The 23,720-nt window shown below is 35.7% G+C and overlaps 1 protein-coding gene across 14 annotated transcripts in view; it reads left to right on the top strand.

Moving 5' to 3' along the window:
• CASK (calcium/calmodulin dependent serine protein kinase) overlaps window positions 1-23,720 on the top strand; it is a 361,531-nt gene that overhangs the window by 148,929 nt on the left and 188,882 nt on the right. For all 14 annotated transcript variants that reach the window (XM_019747875.3, XM_019747874.3, XM_019747869.3 and 11 more), the window contains exons 4-5: window positions 17,186-17,263; window positions 22,344-22,416. In XM_019747875.3, the coding sequence (XP_019603434.1) occupies window positions 17,186-17,263; window positions 22,344-22,416 (151 nt within the window). The remainder of the gene's footprint in view (window positions 1-17,185; window positions 17,264-22,343; window positions 22,417-23,720) is intronic.

Below are 23,720 nucleotides of genomic sequence, written 5' to 3'. Positions count from 1 at the left end.
AAAAGTATCATTTCACTTATGATCAGCTTTTGCTAAATTCCAATTAATTCTAATTTTTCTTTTGATTATTTTGGATATTCTATATATGCAATTGTACCATCTGTAAATAATGACAGTTTGTTTCTTCCTTTTCAATTTTTATACATTTTATTTCTTTATCTTGCCGTTACTACATTGGCTGGGACCTCCAGAATATTGGTGAATATGAGTTGTCAGAGTGGACATTTTTGTATGTCAAATATTCAGAGCTATATTAATTGAATTCCGAATGTTCAAACAGTTTTACATTATTCTGGTAAACCCAGCTTGGTCCTGATATAATTTTTATATATTGCTATTTTGGTTTGCTAATGTTTTGTTTGGGTTATTTGCATCAATGTTCATTAGTGAGATTGTCCTTTAATTTTCTCATGCTGTCCTTAATGGGTTTTGGTATCTAGGTTAAGCCAGCTTCATAAAATGAATTGGAGACTGTTCCTGCTTTTAATTCATTTTATTTCTCCTCAAAATGTACAGTAGAATTTGTCAGAAATTCCATCTCGGCCTACAGTTTTCTATGCCAGAAGGTTTTAAATTACTGATTCAGTTCCTTTAATCAGTAAAGAATTATTTGGATTTTCTAATTCTTTTTGTGTTCTTTTTTATGAGTTTTATTTTTCTGGGACTTTGTCCATTTCATATAAATTTTCAAATTTGTGGTGTAGAGTTTCAATACCATCTTTTTAATGTTGGTAGGATATGAAATGATAACTCCTTTTTCATTCTTAATATTGGCTTCTATGTGTGTGTTCTCTCTTTTTTTAAATCAGTCTTGCCAAAGAGTCATCATTTCACAGGGAACAACTGTTAGTTTTGTTTATCCTTCTAATATCTGTTTGTTTTCCATTTCATTAATTTCTTTTCTTATTTCCTTCTAATTTGTTTGAGTTTAATTGATGATCTTTATGTAACTTATGGAGAATGGATGCTTAGTTCATAAATTTTCAGCCTTTCTTCTTTTCTAATATATGCATTTACAACAGTAAATTTCCCTCTAAGAACTACTTTACCTGCATTTTATGTTTTAATGTGTTTATGTTTATTATTCAGTTTTAGATATTTTCTTATTTTCTAATGATTTATTTTTGATATCTGTGTAATAAAGGTACAAGGTGTGATCAAACAATACAGTGAATGTTTAAATAAAAAAACTAATTACAGTAGAAGACATAATTGCCATTAATCCTCCTCAAAATACTCACCCTCACTTCGAACACACTTATCCCATCATTCTTGCCACTTTCTGAAGTAGTTCTGGAAGTCCTCTTTCAGTGTCTTCAATTGTGCTGTCATGGCTGCCTCGATGTTGCATGGTGCCAGATCCAGTGAATAAGGTGGATGAGGACACACCATAATGTTTTTATTTAACAGAAATTGCTGTACCAGAAGTGATGTGTGACACGGAGTGTTGTCATGATGGAGGATGATTTATGGCACACGTTCAAACACAGCTACTCTCAACCCTAGTTCACACCTGACTGACTGCACCATACTGTTACTAAGGCTCCAAGTGACACTTCCTATATTGAAGATCCCTGCCTTTCTATTGGATGGCACTCAGCAGCAGCATTCACCATATTTTCTGATCACAACAGAAACACTCTGTGTCACACATCGCTTCTGGTATGGCAATTTCTGTCAAATATAAACATTATGGTGTGTCCTCATTCACCTTATTCACCAGATCTGGCACCATGCGACTTCTCGCTCTTCTCCAAAATCAAAATGAATGTGAAAGGTAAATGTTTTGAATCAGTTCAAGACATCGCGGCAGCCACGACTCGAAACTAAAGACACAAAAGAGGACTTCCAGAACTGCTTTAGAAAATGGCAAAAACAATGGGATAAGTGTGTTCGAAGTGAGGGGGAATATTTTGAGGGGTTTTAATGGCAATGTGTCTTTTACTGTAATAAATTCTTTTATTTAAACATTTCACCATATTTTTTGATCACACCTCATATGTTCAATTTCCAAACGTTGTGTATTTTCTAGCTCGATTTTATTAATCTTTTCAAAGAACCTGTTTTTTACTTTTCTCTTGCTCTGTGTTGTTTGATTTTTCTTCATTAATCTCTACTCATTATTATTTCCTTCTATCTTCATTGGATTAAATTTGCTGTTCTTTTACAAATTTTTCTTCTGATGGTATCTCACTGACTAGCTTTTCCTATTTGCTAATATTTGACATCAATATTTGTAATATTTTCATTAAATTTCAGTAATTTAAAGTTTTAAAACATAAATTATGGATACAAACTGCTTTGTAAATACTATTTAAGCTGCATTCTGATTCAGTATTTTTTCTTTTTTTAACATTTAGAACTGCTTTTCATATGACAATGGTGGTAGTACCTGTTTATTTTTTAAAAGTAAAAAGAAAAAAAGAAAAAATTCCAAATACAGTCCTACCTACCCATTGTTTAACACCCTATTATAATATCCAAAAACTATTCAGTGCATCTGCATATATACATATATGTGTATTAAATGTTTATACATCCTAACATACCGTGAACATCTTTCTAAATAAATATACTTCTATAGCATCATTTTAATGGCAGCATAATATTCTACTCTGTGGGTTTACCACAATTTATTTAACCGTTCTCCTATTGCTGGGCATTTAGGTTGTTTCTGACTTCTCCCTATTATAAATAGCTATGATAAACCCTGCTCATTAAAACTTGACAAACATCCCTGATTATTTCCCTTGGAATGAAATTATTGGGTCAAAGGACATGCAAATTTTTAAGGCTTTTGTCAAGCACTATAAAATTACCCTCCAGAAAGGTTGTATTGATGTGTTTTTCCATCAATAGTAGATTACCTGATACAACAAAAGTTTCTCCAACACTGAGGTGTGTGTGTGTGTGTGTGTGTGTGTGTGTGTGTGTGTGTGTGTAACATTTCTACTTGAAAGAATGACTAACAGACAAACCACAGTCATTCAGACTTGGGTATGTGACAGACGTTTAATCAAAAATGAACAAAGTGAGCCTGCTACTTCAAGGGAAACACCCCATAGCAGTTGTCGCCAGTGATGAAATTGTAATTTTCAAGTCAAAATTAGAATTTGGGAAAACTCATATCTGCCACCATGAGCTTAACAGCTTCCCAGGTTTTAAAGAATGTTTCTAATGTAATCAGTGGTGGTATTAATAGATGTGGGTTTTGATATGTAATCAAATGTGTCAATATTTGGAAAAATCTGTGTAACTCAGTGCACCAATATTTTTCAAATGACTAATGAATTATGTTACAAAATCATGCACAGGTAAAAAAAAATTTATTCAAAGAAGAAGACAGAACAATGGATTATAGTATAATAGTACAAAAAGTTCACTGATGTGGTTTCAGATTTCATATTGCAATTTACCTTTAAGAAACTACCACTTCTTGAGTCTTGGTGTAGTATCAGAGAAGAATATTCACAAATATCTGTAAGGGCTATTAAAATATACCTCCTTCTTCCAATTATATATGTGTGAGGCCAGATTTTCTGCATTTACTTCAACCAACTAACATTGTAACAGATTGGATGTAGAAGCAGATATGAGAATTTAGCTGTCTTTTATTAAACCAGAAATAAAGCAGATTTGCAAAATGTAAAACAATGTCACTCTTCTCATTAAATTATTTTGTTTTAGGATATATATTTTCTTTTTTTAAAATTAAAGTTTATTGGGGTGACAATTGTTAGTAAAGTTACATAGATTTTAGGTGTACAATTCTGTATTACATCATCTATAAATCCCATTGTGTGTTCACCACCCAGAGTCAGTTCTCCTTCCATCACCATATATTTGATCCCCTTTACCCTCATCTACCACCCCCCTCCCCCCTTACCCTCTGGTAACCACTAAACTATTGTCTGTGTCTGTGACTTTTTGTTTCTCATTTGTTCATCTTGTTCTTTTGTTGTTTTGGGTTTATATACCACATATCAGTGAAATCATATGGTTCTCTGCTTTTTCTGTCTGACTTATTTCGCTTAGCATTATAATCTCAAGATCCATCCATGTTGTCACAAATGGTCCTATTTCATCTTTTCTTACCGCTGAATAGTATTATTCCATTGTGTGTATATACCACAACTTCTTTATCCATTCATCTATCGAAGGACATTTTGGTTGTTTCCATGGATATATAGTTCTTTTCCATGAAAAATATTATTTCTGTTAACATGTAATGGGTTTACTATTTTTAAATAAATGTTTTTTACATTTCTGGATTTAAATTTTTGATACAGTAAATATTGATAGATAAAACCCACACAAACACAATCCCTTTGGGCTTCTCAATAATCTTTAAGAGTAGAAAAGAGCCCTGACATCAGAAAGTTAGAGAACTTAGTGGTTGTCCTAGAAATTGCAGTATGCCTCCTGACTTACATGTTATTGTTGTCAAGTATTTTTATTTAAAATCAATCCATTCTTTCTCTCAGAATACTTGTTTTATATGGTCTCTCTCTCCAGAGAGAGGGTGAGAAAATGGTTGTTTTATCCAGTCATTGTTCATTTAGATTCATCTACAGTCATGCACTGCATAACACCGTTTCAGTCAAGGACAGACCACATATACGACAGTGGTATACCATAAAACCTAGGTATGTAGGTTGTATACCACCCAGGTTTGTGTAAGTACATTCTATGGTTTTCGTAAAATGTTAAAATTACCCAACAAAGTATTTCTCAGAACATATCCCATTGTTAAGTGGTGCATGACTGTACATATTTACCACATTTTTTCATGCCTTGCTGCATCTGAGTGTTTATTTGACTTTAGTTTTCTTCTACATGAGGACTACCCTTTTGTATTTCCTTTAGGGATAGGTATGCTGGTAGCAAATTCTTTTTTTTTTCTCTTACCTGAAATAATATTTTTACCTTCATTCTTTAAGGGTTTATTTGGTGGAAAGAGAATATTAGGTTGGCAGTTATATTGATTTAAGATAACTTTCCACTGTATTCTGTAATTATAGATTTTTTAATTTATCTTGCTTGATATTTATTGGGCTTGTCAAATCAGTGAATTGGTATCTTTAATTATTTCTGGGTAATTATCAGCTGTTGTATTTTCAGTATTGCTTCTGCTTCATTTTTTTCACTTTTGAAACATCAATAAAATTTATGCTGACCTTCTCACTGTAATCCTTTGTTTCTTATGCTCACTTTTATATCTTCCATGTTTTGTCTCTCTGTGCTTCAACCTGATAACATTTTTTCAGGTAACTGATTTTCTCTTCAATTATCTAATCTGCTTAAGTTCCTAATTTTGGTATTATACTTTTCCATTCTGAAATTTCTATTTGCTGCTTTTTCAAATCTATACTGTCACATTTTATAATTTCTTGTTTCTTGCTGAAGTTTTTAAGTTCAGCTCTTATCTCCATGGTAAGCATTGGGGGTTTTCTATGCAACCAATAAGACATACCAGAATGTTTTCTGTACCCTAGTTTTCAAAATGTAGCTCTTTATGGCCACACCCCAGAGCGTGGTGTGTTTTATTAGGGCCTAAGACTTCGGCAGGTTCTTCTGGGGTCTGCCAAAAGAATAGCTCTGTCTCTCCTTTTGGATCACCCTGGTACAAAAGCAGTTGGACCCTTTCAGTCTCAGTCTGACTGATCCCCGAGTTCCCTAGAAGTACAGCTACCACCCCCTCCACAGCTGCCTTCTTTCCATAGCCCACTCCCTACCTCCAGGACAGAAGCAGCACTTGCTCACTACTTTTACACTCATTATACTGTTAGTTCTTTATAGCTTTAAAAAAAAATTTTCATTTCATCCAATTTTTGTAGTTATTTTTGTTTGTTTATTTTGTTCTTTTTGTTTTTTAAGTTTTTCATTATATTTATTGGGGTGACATTGCTTAGTAAAATTACATAGGTTTCAAGTGTACATTTCTATAATATATCATCTATATATTGCATTGTGTGTTCGCCACTCAGAATCAGTTCTCCTTCTATCACCATATATTTGACCCCCTTTTCCCTCTTCTACCACCGTCCCTCCCCCGTTATCCTCTGGTAACCACTAAACTATTGCCTGTGTCTGTGAGTTTTTGTTTCTTTGTCTTACTTGTTTGTTGCTTTTGGTTTTATATCCCACACATGAGTGAAGTCATATGGTTCTCAACTTTTTCTATCTGACTCATTTCATTTAGCACGATAATCTGAAAATCCATCCATGTTGTCGCAAATGACAGTATTTCACATTTTCTTACAGCCAAGTAATATTCCATTGTGTATATATACCACATCTTCTTTATCCAATCATCTATTGAAAGACACTTTGGTTGTTTTCATGTCTTGGCCACCATGAATAACGCTGCAATGAATATCAGGGTACATATATCTTTACGGAAAAATGTTTTCAGAGTTTTTGCATAGATACCCAGAAGAGGCACTGCTGAGTCATATGGTAATTCTATTCTTAATTTTTTGAGGAACCTCCGTAGTGTTTTCTATCGTGGCTGTACCAATTTACTTTCCCACCAGCACTGTATGAGGGTTCCTTTTGCTCCACAGCCTCTCCAACATTTGTTATAATATTACTTGTATTGTTGATAACAGCCATTCTAACAGGTGTGAGATCGTATCTCATTGTAGTTTTGATGGATTTCCCTAATAGTTAATGAAGTTGAGCATCTTTTCATATATCCATCGCTGTTTGGGTGTCTTCTTGGGAGAAGTGTCTGTTCAGGTCCTCTGCCCATTTTTTAATTGGATTGTTTGGTTTTTTGTTGTTGAGTTGTATGAGTTATTTATATACTTGGCTATTAGCTCCTTATCGGAGGTGTTGTTTGCAAATATCTTCTCCTATTCAGTTGGTTGCCTCTCTGGTTTGTTGATGGTTTCTTTTGCAGTGCAGCTTTTTAGTTTGATACAATCCCATTCATTTATTTTAGCTTTTACTTCTCTTGCCCTTGAGGTCAAATTAATGAAATCTTCTCTCAACCCAAGGTCCATAAGTTTAGTACCTATGCATTCTTCTATGTAATTTATTGTTTCAGGTCTTATGTTTAGGTCTTTGATCCATTTTGAGTTAATTTTGGTACATGGTGACAGATAGCAGTCTAGTTTCATTCTTTTGCTCATGTCTTTCCAGTTTTTCCAGCACCATTTATTGAAGAGGCTTTCTTTTCTCCATTGTGGAGTCTTTAGGGATTTCTATATAAAGAATCCTGTCATCTGCAAAAAGTGACAATTTAACTTCTTAATTTCCAATTTGGATGCCTTTTATTTCTTTCTCTTGCCTGATGGCTCTGGCTAGGACTTCCAATACTATGATGAATAACAGTGGTGAAAGGGGGCATCGCTGTCTTATTCCCAATTTTAGAGGAAAAGCTTTCAGATTTTCACCCTTAAGTATTATATTAGCTGAGGATTTGTCATAATATGGCCTTTATTGTGTTGAGGTACTTTCCCTTCTATACCCATTTTATTAAGTATTTTAATCATAAATGTTGACAGGTGTTGTATCTTGTCAAATGCTTTTTCTGCATCTATTGATATAATCATATGATTTTTATCTTTTATTTTGTTTATGTAGTGTATCACATGGATTGATTTGCGTATGTTGAACCATCCTTATGACCCTAGAATGAAGTCCACTTTATCATGATGTATAATCTTTTTAATGCATTCTTGTATTTGATTTACTAGTATTTTGTTTAGGATTTTTGCATCTGTATTCATCAGAAATATTGGTGTATAGTTTTCTTTTTTTATGTTATCCTTACCAGGTTTTGGTATCAGGGTAATGTTGGCCTCACAAAATCAGTTAGAAAGTATTGCCTCTTCTTAAATTTTTTGGGAGCGTTTGAGGAGGACAGGTATTAAATCCTCTTTGGGCGGGCCCGGTGGCTCAGGCGGTTAGAGCTCCGTGCTCCTGACTCCGAAGGCTGCCGGTTCGATTCCCACATGGGCCAGTGGGCTCTCAACCACAAGGTTGCCAGTTCAATTCCTCGACTCCCGCAAGGGATGGTGGGCAGCGCCCCCTGCAACTAAGATTGAACACGGCACCTTGAGCTGAGCTGCCGCTGAGCTCCCGGATGGCTCGGTTGGAGCGCGTCCTCTCAACCACAAGGTTGCCGGTTCGACTCCCGCAAGGGATGGTGGGCTGTGCCCCCTGCAACTAGCAACGGCAACTGGACCTGGAGCTGAGCTGTGCCCTCCACAACTAAGACTGAAAGGACAACAACTTGAAGCTGAACAGAACCTTCCATAACTAAGATTGAAAGAACAACAACTTGACTTGGAGAAAAAGTCCTGGAAGTGCACACTGTTCCCCAATAAAGTCTTGTTCCCCTTCCCCAATAAAATCTTTTTTTAAAAAAATCCTCTTTGAATGTTTGGTAGAATTCACTAGTGAAGCCATTTGGTCCTGGACTTTTGCTTTTGGGGAAGTTTTGGATGATTCTATTTCGATTTTCAAGTTCTTCGTGATTCAGTCTTAGGGGAGTTATATATTTCTAAGAACTTGTCCATTTCTTCTAGGTTATTGGATTTGGTTGTATATAGTCCTTCATAGTATTCTTGTATGATCCTTTGTATTTCTGTAGTATCCGTCGTAACGCCGCCTCTTTCATTTCTAATTTTGTTTATTTGTGTCTTTTCTCTGTTTTCCTTAGTGAGTCTAGCCAAAGTTTTGTCAATTTTATTAATCTTTTCAAAGAACCAGCTCTTTGTTATAATAATTTTTTTTCTCTCTATTTCATTTAGTTCTGCTCTAATTTGTATTATTTTCTTCTGCTGACTTTGGGTTTCATTTGTTCTTCTTTTTCTAGTTTTTTAAGATGTAATATTAGGTTGTTTATTTGGGATTTTTCTTCTTTCTTGAGATAGGCCTGTAGTGATACAAATTTCCTTCTTAATACTGCTTTTGCCACATCCCAATAATTTTGGTATGGTATATTTTCATTCTCATTTGTTTCTGTGTATCTTTTGATCGCTCCTTTTATTTCTTCTTTGACCCAGTCATTCTTTTATAGCAATTGTTTAATCTCCATGTATTTGTGGTTTCTCCCCCCTTTGTTTTTACATTTAATTTCCAATTCCAAAGCATTGTGGTTGGGGAATATGCTTGGTATTATTTCAGTCTTCTTAAATTTGCTGAGGCTAGTTTTGTGTCCCAACATATAGTCTATCCTCAGAATGTTTCATGAGCACTAAAAAACAATGTACAGTTTGGTGTTCCAGGATGAAATGCTCTGTAAATGTCAATTATGTCCATTTCATCTAATATGTCATTTAAGGCTAATATTTCCTTACTGATTTTCTGTTTGGATGATCTATCCATAGTTGTCAGTGTCTATTTAGGTCCCCTAGTATAATTGTGTTTTTGTCAGTTTCTCCCTTTAGTTCTGTTAGCAGTTGCTTTATATGTTTTGGTGCTACCTAATTGGGACATACATATTGATAAGTGTTATGTCGTCTTGTTGTATTGTCCCCTTTATCATTAAGAAATGTCCATCTTTGTCTCCCTTTTATATCCTGAAGTTTGTTTCGTCAAATATGACTATGGATACACCGACTTTTCTCTAGATGCCCTTTGCTTGGTGTATCGATTTCTACCCTTTCGCTTTAAGTCTACATTTGTCCTTGTAACTGAGATGTGTCTCTTACAGGCAGCATATTGTTGGTCTTTTTTTATTATTTAAATTTATTGGGGTGACAATGGTTAGTAAAATTACATAGATTTCAGGTGTACAATTCTGTATTACATCATCTATAAATCCCATTGTGTGTTCATCACCCAGAGTCAGTTCTCCTTCCATCACCATATATTTGATCCCCCTTACCCTCATCTCCCACCCCCCACCCTCCTTACCCTCTGGTTTTGTTTTTTTAATACAGTCTGCTAGTCTGTACCTTTTTATTAGTGAGTTCAGTCCATTTACATTTAGCTTGATTATTGATGCATGAGGATTTCCTATAGCCATTTTATATTTTGTTTTCTGGTAGCTCAGTGTCTCCATTGTTTCTTTGCCTTTGTGTTTCTGTCTTGGTGGTATTCTACGATTTTTTTCCTCTGTTTACTCTTTTTTTCTGTTATGTGTCTCAGTTATGGTTTGTTGGGTTTTTTTGAGTGATTACCATGAAATTTATGTACAAGAAAGCTTCACATATACAGGAGTCCTTTTCTTCAGCATGCATCTTATCTCTATTCCCCTTTGCAAATTCTGACCTTTATTCCCTCCCTTTTATGTTTTTATTGTCACAAATTATCCCTATTTATGCTGTGAGTTGATTTCTGAGTTGCAATAGCAAATTGTCTTCTTTTTTTTAATGCTTTTATCTTCTTTACCCTTTATGTTATGTTTAAGTGTATAATGCCTATTCTGTGTAAGGGTTGCCATCTCCTGCTTCTGTCTGTCTGCTAGTAATCTTGCTCATAGTTTTGTATTATTTTATCTTTTTGTTTCAGGTTGAATAGCCTCCTTCAGTATTTCCTATAATGCAGGCCTTGTGGTGGAAAATTACCTCAGCTTCTGTATATCTGGAAAGGTCTTTATTCCTCCTTCATGTCTAAAGGATAACTTTGCAGGATGTATTCTTGGCTGGTAATTTCTCTCTTTAAATAGTTTGAATATTGGATTCTACTCCCTCCTGGCTTGTAGAGTTTCTGCTGAAAAGTCTTTCCTTTGTAGATTACTGTCCTCTTTTCCCTGGCTGCCTTGAGAATTCTTTCTTTGTCATTAATTTTTGACAGCTTCAATATAATGTGCCTTGGAGAAGGCCTGTTAAGATTGAGGTAATTAGATGTTCTGTTTGCTTCTTGGACTCAAGGATCCAGTTTTTTCCATGGGTTTGGTAAGTTCTCAACGACTGTTTATTGAATAGACTCTCTATGCCCTTCTCCCTCTCTTCTCCTTGTGGTATGCCCATTATTCTTATATTACTCTTTCTGATGGAGTCAGATAGTTCTTGTAGAGTCCTTTCATTTCTTTTAACTCACAAGTCTCTTTCTTCTACTATCTGCCTCATTTCCAGATTTCTATCTTCGATATCACTAATTCTTTCCTCCATCTGGTCAGCTCTATTTTCTAAGCTGCCTATTTCATTCTTCATCTATTTTATTGAGCTCTTCAGCTTCATAATTTCTATTTAGTTCTTTTTAAAAATGTCAATCTCTTTGGTGAAATATTCATTTTGTTCTTTGATTTTATGAGTTCATTAACTGCCTATCTGAGTTTTCTTGCGTCTCATTGAGTTTCTTCAGAATTGCAATCTTGAATTCTCTGGCATTTGAGTCACATATTTCCATATCTTTAAGTTTATTTTCTGGAGGTTTTTCATTTTCTTTTTGAGCTGCCTTGTCACCTTGGTTATTCATGGCAATTAATGGATTATTTATCTTCCTGAGTATCTACGGGAGTGGATTCTGCAGCAGGATATGAAGAGGTCTTTCTTTTGCTTTCCAGTAGTTGGCATTGGAGCATTTTATTTTCCCTTGCAGCTGTTCCAGCATCTTGCACTGTGGGAGATTTCCTGGGGAGGTGGGCTTCCCCTCCCTGACCAGGTCACCTAGGTCTCAGGGCACCACCCCTGTGTGAGGGTATGGTGGGTAATGGGGTTCTAGGCATCTGAAATCCCAGTGCTGCCCCTGCAGCCAGATGCAAAGCTGTGCGCCCTGGGTGTCCCCACTGTGATCAGCACAAAACATGGAGGTTGGGTGGGCTGGAAAAGGTGGCTGGTGTGTTTGTGGATTTGTTCTCTTCTGAGTAATGGCAACTGCCAGACCACTTTGGTCTGTCTTACCCCTGTAGCCTCTCCCTCATCATTGGAATTAGCGGCACTGTGCATCTGCTGCTCAGGAACTGTCTCTTCAGTTCTCGGGACTGTAGATATTCTGCTCTTTAATCTGATACTACTACCGTTTTCTGTTTTGTTTTTTCTGGGACACACTACTAATACTGTAATGGTGTGGGAGAGGCAAGGCTCTGTGGCTTTGTTTTCTGCCTGGCAGTGAGGGCTGGTAGACTACAGTTGTCACACTTCTGTATTCAGTCCCTGCCCTGATGTCTCTGTCCCGATTGTTGGGTTCATCCGTATTATACACTGATCCCTCAGGCAGAATTGCTGGGGCCAGAGAATATACCTGCAGTCTCAATTCTCCCTTCTCCTCTCCTGGGACCACAGTGAGCTCCAGGCTGCGTCCCACAGCCTCCGTCTTTGTACTTCTCCCTTCCCACCTCCCCTGTTCATCCTGATTTGCCCACCTTCAGACATTTCAATGCACAGATCTCTCAGACATGTTTGTGTGTTGCATAGGGAATCCTTCATTGAATTATAACTGTTCGATTGGCTGTAACTTCAAGGGGAAATACCAAGGAGCACCCCTCACACCACCATGTTTCTGACGTCACACCTCTTTTTGTTGTTCTTTTTGGTCTCCGTCAGAGAAAATGCTGGTCAGAGAAATCTAGGTTTGGTCTGTTCTTTACACTGTTCCTCAAAGAATAATTTGCAGATGTGTGGCAATCTACCAACTTTTACCAGTCTATTGTAAGTATAGAAATTGAGAGTAAGCATTTAGAAACTGTTAGAGCAAGTTGATATTGCTGTGAAATCATAGCACATGATTTTGTATTTTATAAAATATTTATAATGTATCTGAGGAAAAAAGACTAGTTTTCTGCCACAGTTAATTTGAGAAGCATTTTCATATTATTGGGTGCTGGTCTCCTACAAGCCCCCTCCTTCTCTGGCTTTTACACAATACATCATAGAGGAGGCTATAACCTCTCCTATACCCTCTTAGGTTAAGTTTCTGACAAATGACAGATTAATAAGAGAAAAGATTTATTTCATATGCATGCATTAGGGCAGGTGGGGCCACACAGAAAAAAAAAAGTGAAAACCACAAAAAAGGCAATTAGACCCAGAGGCTTATATGCCATTTTAACAAAATGTGATAAAATGTGGAGAAGAGACTATACAAAGAAAGGGTGGTGGTGAGTTTGGTCGTCAGGGGTTGGGGGTAGGTTGTGGGAAGATGAGCACGAAATGTACAGCAAATAAGAGTTGTTTAGTAAGGTTTGTTGTGTAGATAAGAGTAGTTCTTCTCTTCCTGGTGCTTGAGAGGGGAACAGCTTTACAAAAGGAAATGTATGCCCTGCTTGGGGGCATAATGGAGGAGAGCAAAGAATTCTTCCTGTGTCTGCTGTTTTTCAATTGCTTTCAGCTCAAAATAATCCTATACCAAAGAGACCTATTTTGGAGTGTCATATTCTGATCCCTTCAACATACAGCCAGCCATACCTTGTGTCACCAGACCTGTGATCTATTTTGCTTGTTTGGTGCATTTGTTTTTGGATATTTTTTAAAATTATATAAGTAATGCATGTGTGCTTTAAAAATGGATTAATTTTTTAATTCAGATAAAAAGGAGGAACTGCTAAGATCATTCATAATCCCATCACTTCTCAGAATTCTAAGTAAACCTCCCACAGTTTTTCCCTGCATCTAGTATGGAAGCATTCCCCATACTCGTCCATAGCAGGGCTTCTTTTCTCTCTCGTTTCACTCGCTCAGAATGAAACCAACTGGAAAAATTCAGAAAATGCTTTTTAAAGCTTCTTGGTCATCCCCGAAACATCCTAAGATAGGAAGCCAAAGAGAAGAGCAATAAAAGAAGCTTTATAGTTGTTTTTAGAAGCATTATATTATCAAATAAAGTTTATCAAGATTTTTTTTTGATTTTTTTTAAATTTATTGGGGTAACAATTGTTAGTGAAATTACATAGATTTCAGGTGTTATCAAGAATTTTGACATCAAACTATTTGTTCAAGGTTATTATATTGGGATTGTATATATTATGAATATGTATATTTTAAATTTATGTGATGAGCGAAATTTGCATAAATAGCAGGCTTTTTAGTTTTTATTTCTGTATCTCACAAAATTTAAAATTAGTAGACTGCCTCTTTAATAGCAATTAATGTTATGAATAATTGATTAAATAGCTTTAATAATAGAAAATTACTTTCACAGTAATGACTTACGTTCATACTAACTCCTCAAAAATCATGCCTACATATTTTAAAAGTTAACACAGGTGATTTTGTTTGAACCTCCTGGTTATGAACCATTATATTAAAAATTGTATAATGGCAAAAGGAGCCCATTTATAATAGCAACTGAAAATATAAAATGCCTCAAGGGAAAAACCCAATGGTTCCATATATGGAACCAATATGAAGAGAACTTTAAAACTATAACTTAGAGACATGAAAGGAAATGGAGAGGCATATCATGTTCATGGATGAAATTATAAAAATGTTATTTTCTAGAAGTTAACCTATAACTTTAATACCATCTCAGCTAAAATCTAAAGTATTTTTTAGCATTTAACAAACTGATTTTAAAGTTTAGCTCGGAGGAAAAAAAATGATGAGAAAATGTTGACGAAGAATAATAACGAAATGAGACACATTTTGCCAAATATTAAAATATACTATTACAGTACTGAAAATGGTATGGTACCAGATACAAGAATAGACAGGACAGTGGAAAAGTATAGAAACCTGAAACTACCCGTGTGTGTATGTGCATGTGTAGAGATTGTCATTTCAAATACTAGTGTTTCAGATGTGACCAGAAAAATGGATTGATCCATGTTGGTAATTATAGCACAGGGCAGTAAATAATTTCCAGTTATGTCTCACTAACTAGTTTTCTCCATAGGTTGGCCTCTCACCACCTTACTACCTTCTCTTACCCAAAAGACTCTTTGTTTCCCTCTTCCTGGTGCCTCCAGTAAAACATTCATTTAGCTCTCAGGACAGCTCCCAGATTCTTATTGCTTTATTATGCAACCAATTTAGCTCTATCCTTTGCCTAACTCCTTTCTCATCTGAGTTGAATAGTGCTTATCCTCACGTTTCACAATTAAAATGGAAAGCAGATGAACAAAACTGTAATTTTGTCTCTGCGAGGTGTATTGGTTGGTTGATCTGGTCCTCTTAGATCAACCAACCAGCTTAAGCTGCAGCCAGCTTTAAAAATAGTATTTTTTCTCCCCACCATGCAAAGAAATGAAGAATATTCGGCCTTTCTAGTAATCCAGGAAATACAAATTAAAGTACTCATGCATGACTTTTTTTCCTGCTATCTGATTGGCAAAATGTTTTTTAAAATAGTCATTCTAATGGAGGCAAGATAGAGGAAAGCACACTTTCACACTCGGTAGTGGCAGCATAAATTGTTAAAATATTTCCAGTAGTGTGTGTATCAAAAGTATTATTGCATATGCCTCTTGACCTAACAGCTCCACTTGTAGGACTTTTACTATAGCAGATGATCAGGGTCATTCGCAATAATGCATGATCGTGTTCATCTGGGCTTTATTTCTGATGGTGGAAAATGGGCACTGCTATACTTCAGAGTAGACTAGGGCATCATAAAAATTATTTAGAGAAGAATCCTATTTGACATTGGAAAATGTTCATTAGCCGTGAAATGGAAACTAGGTAAAATTTGTAAAGCCTTGTATAAACGTGAAAGTATTTTCATTTACATAAAAACACACCAAGATTTAAATAACATAATCAACTATTCATTAAATATTTACTGTGTGCTCAGTCTTCTGCTGGATATTGTGGGGGAGAGGTATGTTGAAAGTATAAAATATTGTTGTTCTTTGGGACTTTACCCTATTGTTAAACTGTTGAGCTTGAATATGTGCATTTGGTCCTTGCACACCCTGTAAGTATACCTCTAGATAATAGAAAAAGCACTGAACATAGATAGACAGGGATTTGAATGCTGCCCTTGTCACATACTTGTTCACTCACTTAGATAAATTATTTGACAATGAGGATACTGACCTCATGGGTTGATTGTAAGAATAAAGGGAGATATAAGCAGGAGTGCTACCCATGATGCTTGGTAAATAGTGATATTAGTAAAGATTACTAATTATTATTATAACTATTTAGTAATTATTAGTAATAGTAATGATTAGTTAGTTACTTTCCCTTCTAGAAATTTCTGTTTCCTCAGTATAGTACCAGCAGCAGATACATTGAAGCCTGAGCTACTGAATAAACAAATAAATGAGATACTGGATTTGAAAACACTTTATAAGCCTTAAAGCATTATGAAAATGTTAGTTAACTATTAATATTTGAATAATTTCATTAATATTTGTAATAATCTGGCAAAAGTTTCATGTTTACATATATATGTTTGTATGTAAATGCTAAACGTTATGATATGGGATTTTTGTACAATTTAAGCAAAAGAAGGGCTTATTTTAAAAAAAAGAAGGGCTTATTGTGGCTGATAATCATTTAGAGGGTTCTTGGGGGAAGGTGGGGTTAGAGTGGAACCTTGAATTAAGGTAGATTTTGAATATGAGAAGCAACAGATACAGAAGCATGTGGCCAGAAAAGGAAAGAAAGAAAATGTAATATTCAGAGAGTAGTAATAAGACCAGTGTGCTTAGAGAGTGAAGTATTCTTGAAAAGTCATTAGAACAGGATAGGTAGAAGTGGCAAGGTGTGGCCAAGACACGAGAACTTACTGATCTGGTGAGAAATAGAGAACCATTTTAAGTTTGGGGACAAGATAGTGACACTGTGTCACCAACACATCACTCTGTTACAATATGTTTGTTGCAATTAACTTTAGTAATAAAACTGTAAACAAAAATAAATTATGGATTAGCTAATTCTTTTTTTCCTTGCACGGTATATAGCTTAAATTCCCATTTAGTGGTGATAATTATGGCTAATGTTTTAGAATCCTTGATGTATTCTTAAAATATCACATGACATGACTAGATATAGGTAATTTCAGAATTTGACTCAAAAATATTCCCATAGTCCCCCAGCATTGCCCTTTTTTGAGACTCCTTGTTGTGATAACCTAAAGAAAATTCAATCTTCCATACCTTATATTATTTGATGCTACCATTTCCTTGTTCTTCCTGTTTCTTTCCCTGTAGATTTTCAGTGTTAAGATTATAATGTCCTTTATAATTTATGTCTATTGTTCACTGAAAGATAGGAGATTCAACTAATTTATTACAATCATTAGCTGTAAGTCAACTAATAACTTAGTTATAATGTATTCGCTTTCAGTGTTTTCTTCCTGGAATATCCTCTTTTCTTACATTCTTTTTCACATTTCTCTACAGTATGGATGGAGCTGATCTGTGTTTTGAAATCGTAAAACGAGCTGATGCTGGTTTTGTATACAGTGAAGCTGTAGCCAGGTATGTAATTTGTACCAATTTCCCAGAGGTCAAGATGCAAGTAAAAGAAGGAAATGACCCAAAAAAATCATATGCAGTGGACTGTTCTTTGAATTGATGAGGCGCAAACTGCTGCTCTCCTACAGAGAGCATTTCTGTTTTAGTGTGCATTCGTGGAACCAAATAGTGACTGGAAATGCAAAATACAGAACAATGAATTTATCTATTAATATGTGTTTACAGTTTTACATCAATATTGCTATCTTTCCCATTTCTGATGACTTCTATACAAGGAAGGATTTGATAGCTCAGGAACCATGTAGAATTAGGCTTGGGCTTTTTGTTCATGTTTGATTCTTGTTTTTTGACAGACGAGCCTCATTAGTTCTTCATTTTGCCTTTTACTGACAGCAAATTGTTATGTGACCAGTTAATCTGAGGAAAAGCACGGAGCAGTAGAAAGAACAGTACAGTTTTTCTGTTGAATATATTTGCTTCAGGCCTTTGTGTGACCTCAAATGATGACCAGTCAAATGATGGCCATTGTTCTAAGTGGAAGAGTTGTTGTAAAGAACTAATGGCTCAAAATAAGGAGCAAATATGAGAAATCACAGGAACTATGCACTGGGCCACTTGTTTATAGATTTAGAGCAATACAGCTTTCTGCTTTGGTGACAATTATATCATAGATATCCAGCCCAGTGGGTTGCCTTTTTAATACATGGAATATATACATTAATGGGGTACAGCATCTCTCCTCAGTCACCAACCATAATATGTTGAAGGATGTAAACCCACACAGCCATTAGGATTTATTAAAACTTTCTACCATTTCAGAAACAGTTACCATGAAATGATTGTAACTTCTTCTCTCCCATCATTCATTTTATAATTATGGCATTATGGACAGATATAGCTGGAAACAGCTTAGAAGAGTACCTAATACAACTCTGAGCTCAGAGTGGCTTCACTTTCTTCAATCATTGCTCTGCCTTCTCCTACCTGAGGAGCAAGGGCTCCAGTCTCAGGAGACCGAGCAGTCATAGCGGCAGCACAAGGTAAAGAATATACTCAATTTCAGATAGCTGCTGTTTTGTACTACTGGAGCTAGGGAGAAGAAGCAAGTGAAAGTTTATATTATTAACTATAATTACTTCAAATTCCTGATGTATTCATGTTAGAACTGACGCTAAATATTCTCTTTTCTTTCGAGTTATGCTTGTTCAAGCACATTCTAAGGTTCTTTAATCCCATTTTTCTGCTGTTTTGAGTTCTTATCATAATTTAAAATTTTTATTCTTCAGAATTAAAAAGCATTGTTTAATACCAAAAACAGTCAATGCCGTCATGATTTTTCTTATGGCAATAGTGGTAAACCACTGTATGCAACTACATGAAACTCTCAGACTTTTGCATATTATTGTTTGTATTTATTTCTGCAAGAATTTGAAGCAACTTGCTTTTTGTACTTTCCCATATTGATATCTTTCAACGGCAGCATCAAGTAGGGAAAATAAAAACTCTCAATGTTGATTTTATAAATTAGTGAAGCTTGGTGGAGGAAGATGGCTTTTTCCGTGTTGAACCACAACACTGGGGTACCTGGCATATATGCTGGCAGGGTTGATGTTAAACCAGTACCACTTTTACTGTGTTCCCACTCATCCATATTGCTTTTCCTTAACTTCGAGCCTGTCTCTGCCACTGGGCTGGGTATTGGGATAGGGAGAATAGTAGAGTGTAGAGGTGATGTCATACAGTGAAATGACTTGGGGTCTCTCCAAATCTCGAGTTTTATAAAAAAGATAGATGTTTATGTAAATCCAGGTGAAAGGCTGTTGATTTTTAAATCCACCTATATTTGCTGTTAAAGTGGTGATTTTATAAAAGGAACTTTTCACAATTGACCAGAAAAGAGTACCATTTGGAACCAGTAAGTGACACTGCAAAAAGAAAGGTTTGGCACAATTTATTAAAAACCCTTCCTGCAAATGACCAAAGTGGGGGTGGCTCAGAAAGTATTATTAGGTATGTTCCCTATTGCAGAGGATCAATGACCATGTAACGGGGCACACAGAGCCTTCCTTTTGGTTAGACAGTTCAACCAGATGACTTCTAACCTTCCTTCCTTCTCTTCGATTCTGCAATTCATCGTTGGGAAATTCAGCTTATATCAGTATTCTAATGACACCAATTGCAAGAAGACTCTGAGACACCAAGTCATCAAATTGATAATGTTTTTATCCAACTGGCTGAGCTTCAAGAGGAGCAGCAAAGCATGGCTAAAATAAAACTGCGTTCAGTCCTTACAACCCAATTAGCGATTACCTCTGTTCTTTCAAGGGTGACGAGTTGTGGAGTGAGCTAACATACAGGATCAAGTTATCAAATCTAAGTCTCACAAATCAGAGAGATATTCTTACCTAGTACAAAGCTTTACTGAATAATTACAAGGATACAGGCAATCAAAAGGCTCAGCTGAAGCAGAAAGAGGTCTGGGCCTTCAAGGGCAGCTTGCCACATCATGCCTTCCCACATCAGAAATGCACCTGTGCCCCAAAATAGGTGAGGTCTCTAGATGAGAATTGTGGGATTACACACACAGAGGGGAGCATTTCAGTTATGAAACCTCTCCATTGTATACCAAGTAAGTTGTGGAGCTTACATGACATCCTCCACAAGGCCATCCATGCCTCAAAGATCCTGGGTTCTGTTTATCACAGGTAATCCTTAGCCAGGAACATTCTGTTAAGGGCATTTCAGAGGTAAGGTCTCTTCTGCCTAGCAAAGAGCATTAATCATTTTACCCAGGGTTGACAAAGAAAGTATATTGAGTCACCTCCCTTCTTTTCTTCCACCACCCCTGAACTGCCTCCTTACAAAGGAAGTGAATGGATTGCTTGCCAGCTCTTTCCTTCCACAGAGTTTTCATCATTCCTGATCCTTAGGGAAGATGGAGACAAAAATATATTGCTAATCCACCCCTGGGTGGATTTTGGTGCTCTCATTATTCTGCTTGTTTGCACACTATTCACATGCATAGCCTCCAAGGGTCATGACTGGCAGGGTGGAGAAAGATCAGTTTAAATTGGTTATATCTGGGGAGAAAACAATTCTACCCCCACACACACACATACACACCCCAGAAATTCTGATGTGTATGTATATTTGGATCATATAATTGAATACTCTGATATTCAGATTTTAAAATGCTCATTCAGTGAGTAGTTTTTTAATGAGGCTTTGAGATAGGAATTTTCTTTAGGCTAAAGATATAAGCAGCCATCTTAGTACCATGTATCCAAAGTAGTTCATACTGAAGGTGTAAGCTGTGCCTACATTTCTTAGTTTAAACTTACCTACTACAGTGTTCACATAGGTGCACACATAGATTGTTCCTAAATCTTCGACTAAGTGTAACAATAATAATAAAATTGTAATAATATTGACTTAACTTTTATAGCATGATTTAGAGTGTACAAAGCACTTTCACATTTGTTGTTTCTGACATTTCAGGGGGTCACAGATCCTCCAAAGACTGATGTGAACCAGGAAAGGGCCACACCACCAAGTTAAGAACCCCTAATTCAAACAGAAACTTAATTACAGGCTTCAGTGGCCCACTGTGACCACAACCCCTTCTTTGTGCATTTGCAAAGTAAGAAAAATGGAACATCTACATCTAAGGGCTGCGTGAGCCTAGCTCTCTGTTGAGAGAGCCCAGTTGTGAGGAGACAATAAGTACAGGAACAAAGTCTGGGTTTGTTTGTTTGTTTGTTTGTTTGTTTGTTTGTTTTCCTACCTATTAAAAATGGAAACTTCTGGTCAATAGTAATACATGAAATAATGTATATGGTAATTAGAGGGACATTCATATTGAGTTTGGTTAGATAGTAACATACCAAAGAGGGAATTTGATGGAAATGTCTTTTAATTGTAAAGCAGGAATGGGGAAATTTTTTTCTTTTGTCTTGAGTCACAAGCACAAGCACAAGGCCATTTATAGGTACTATTAAATCATTTTGTTTTTATTTTAAAGTATGTGGTACATAAGATCTGGAAAGACAAAACAAAATTCAATAAATTCTGTGCAATAAATAATGTTAAGTATATTGCATTTCTGTGTCATAGATGATTGGGGAAAGAAAAGGGGGAAATGAGAAAGGAAGAGGGAAAAAGGAAAAAAGAGAAAGATATGAAGGCAGTAAAATGCAGAGGAAGAAAGCAGTAAAATGGCAGAAACAACAAATGTGAATTTGTTGCATTTCGTCTTTGATTTGGAAGATGAAAAAGTCACTCAGAAAGAAATAGCGGGATTACAGAAGAAGAACTTTAGAGTTGAGGGAAGGAAGTCAAATAAGTTCTGAAGGAATACTAAATAAACTACTCTTGTCACACCCTAGTGCTAGTGGACCCACTTTTTAAAGATTGTTCTTCAAAATGCTGACTCTTGCTGGACCCAGTGGGAAGCTTCAGCAGACCCTTGCCGGCCACGTGAGGAGTCTGATTTCCTAGAACTTAGGCCCAGTACAAAGTCTGCTTTGTTCAGGGATGTCCCAAATAAAACTCGATTATGTTGCAAAAATGAAATTGTAGGCAGAGGGGGTTCTCCCCTCTTGTTCCTCCTTAAAGCTAAATGGACATAAGGCAGAGAGCCAGCCTCTGCTGGCAGATAAAGCGATAGTCAGAAACCTTGGTATATCTCTGACCACTGTTCACTTAATAGCAATCCAACATAACTACATGAGTGGTATTAACTGAGTGTCAGAGAATTGGGTTTTTTCATGTTTTAAGCTTGAATTTTTAGTTTGCAGAGCTATTTTTCTTATAAACTGTGTGAAATTCTTTTGACTTATAGATATCTTAGAAAGATTTCTTCATGAAGCTCATGAACGTATGAGTCTGCCAACTTTTCATTCTTAAGCCTCACATTCCACCTATCTTGTCTACTCAAATGAAAAGTGTCCACAGGCGGCGAATATGAAGATAGGAGTTACATATCATCAATTACATACAAAGTAGTTATTATATACAACTGTGTAGTAAGTTTGAAAAATAAAAGTTTTTTTTACAGCTTTAGATTTCTTTTGTTTTTCTACAGTCATTACATGAGACAGATATTGGAAGCTCTACGCTATTGTCATGATAATAACATAATTCACAGGGATGTGAAGGTAAGTCATTTTTATCACTAACTTTAATAGTTGAAACTTATGATATGAATCAAAAATTTTTCTTTAATCTTAGGGAGAGCATCTTAAATTTTACTTACAAATAAAATTTTATATAACTGCTTTATATTTGGGGAGTCACTGTACTAATTCTTAAAGCAGCATTTTTATAATTTCGGTTTCCTTATTTTTATTAAAATATACATGCATTCTGAAATTCTGTTATTCTTCTTTTGACGTGTGTTGTGTGAGAGAGAGCAATGAAAAATCCAACAAATAGGAAAAACCAAATAATATCCTATGCTAAGTTAATTGGGGGGCGGTGAGAATTTGGCTTATATAGTAAAAGTTCATCATACACTTATATTTTTGTAATGTTGCAATGTAGAACAGTTAGCATTTTATTTCTTTGCAAATAGTTTTTAAAAATAGTCTGAAATCATAATTATAGGTGTAATACAGTTTATACCCTTAGAAATAGGAATATTACCATTATTCAGTCTTTCTTCCTGTTTGATCCCAGTATTAAGTCCATGAGAGCTGTCAGTCCCTGACTCCTAACAGTGTCAGGCAAAACATGAAGACATGCAAGAAAAGAAACCAGTGGGTTGCTGATCCCCAGCCCCTTCCAAGGCCTCGAATCACTAAGAGCCCCTGAGGTCTCTCTGGCCCTGTTGTCCCCTTTCGCACTCTGATATTTTGTCACTGGCCTCTCTCACCTGCAGCATCCACAGACGTGGTGCTCTCCTTCCCTCAAGACATATTATCAAAGGCCTGGCTTTTTCTGTGTATTTTAATGGTTAAGAAAATCAAGTAGAGTTTAGTTAAATTCTCTGTAATGTTTGGGAAATTTTCACTGAAATTCTTATGGTTAAAAGCTGAGGAAAAGTACGAGCAATTCCAAGACAGTCCAGTGACAAGTTATAATAGCAAATGAAAAAACTCCAATGAGAAATGTACAAAATACACATTAGTGTAAAATTTGTTGTAAAATATCTTATTCATGCTTTTCAAATGTGATGATAGGAAAATAATGCTATTGTTATCAACAGTCAACACTGAACAACCTAACAGATACCTAGCACTTTTATTTAAACAGTGTTCTTCAGTTATGCAAACAAAGAGAATATGAAGTGTGAAAAGATAAAAGGGGGGAATTGCAATGATAGTAGCATGTTATTCTTTTGCATTAAATTAATATAAGAAAGTGCATATGGACAGAGTAAAATATATTTCCTTATATATTTTACAAACTGTATACAAGACAAAAATACCATTTGAAAACTTAAAATGGGTAAAACAGATTC

Source organism: Rhinolophus sinicus, chromosome 18 (assembly GCF_057876585.1).
Source record: "Rhinolophus sinicus isolate RSI-liver-muscle chromosome 18, RSI-T2T, whole genome shotgun sequence".
In the NCBI taxonomy this organism is placed as follows: domain Eukaryota; kingdom Metazoa; phylum Chordata; class Mammalia; order Chiroptera; family Rhinolophidae; genus Rhinolophus; species Rhinolophus sinicus.
This window is presented reverse-complemented; position numbering and strand designations above follow the sequence as displayed.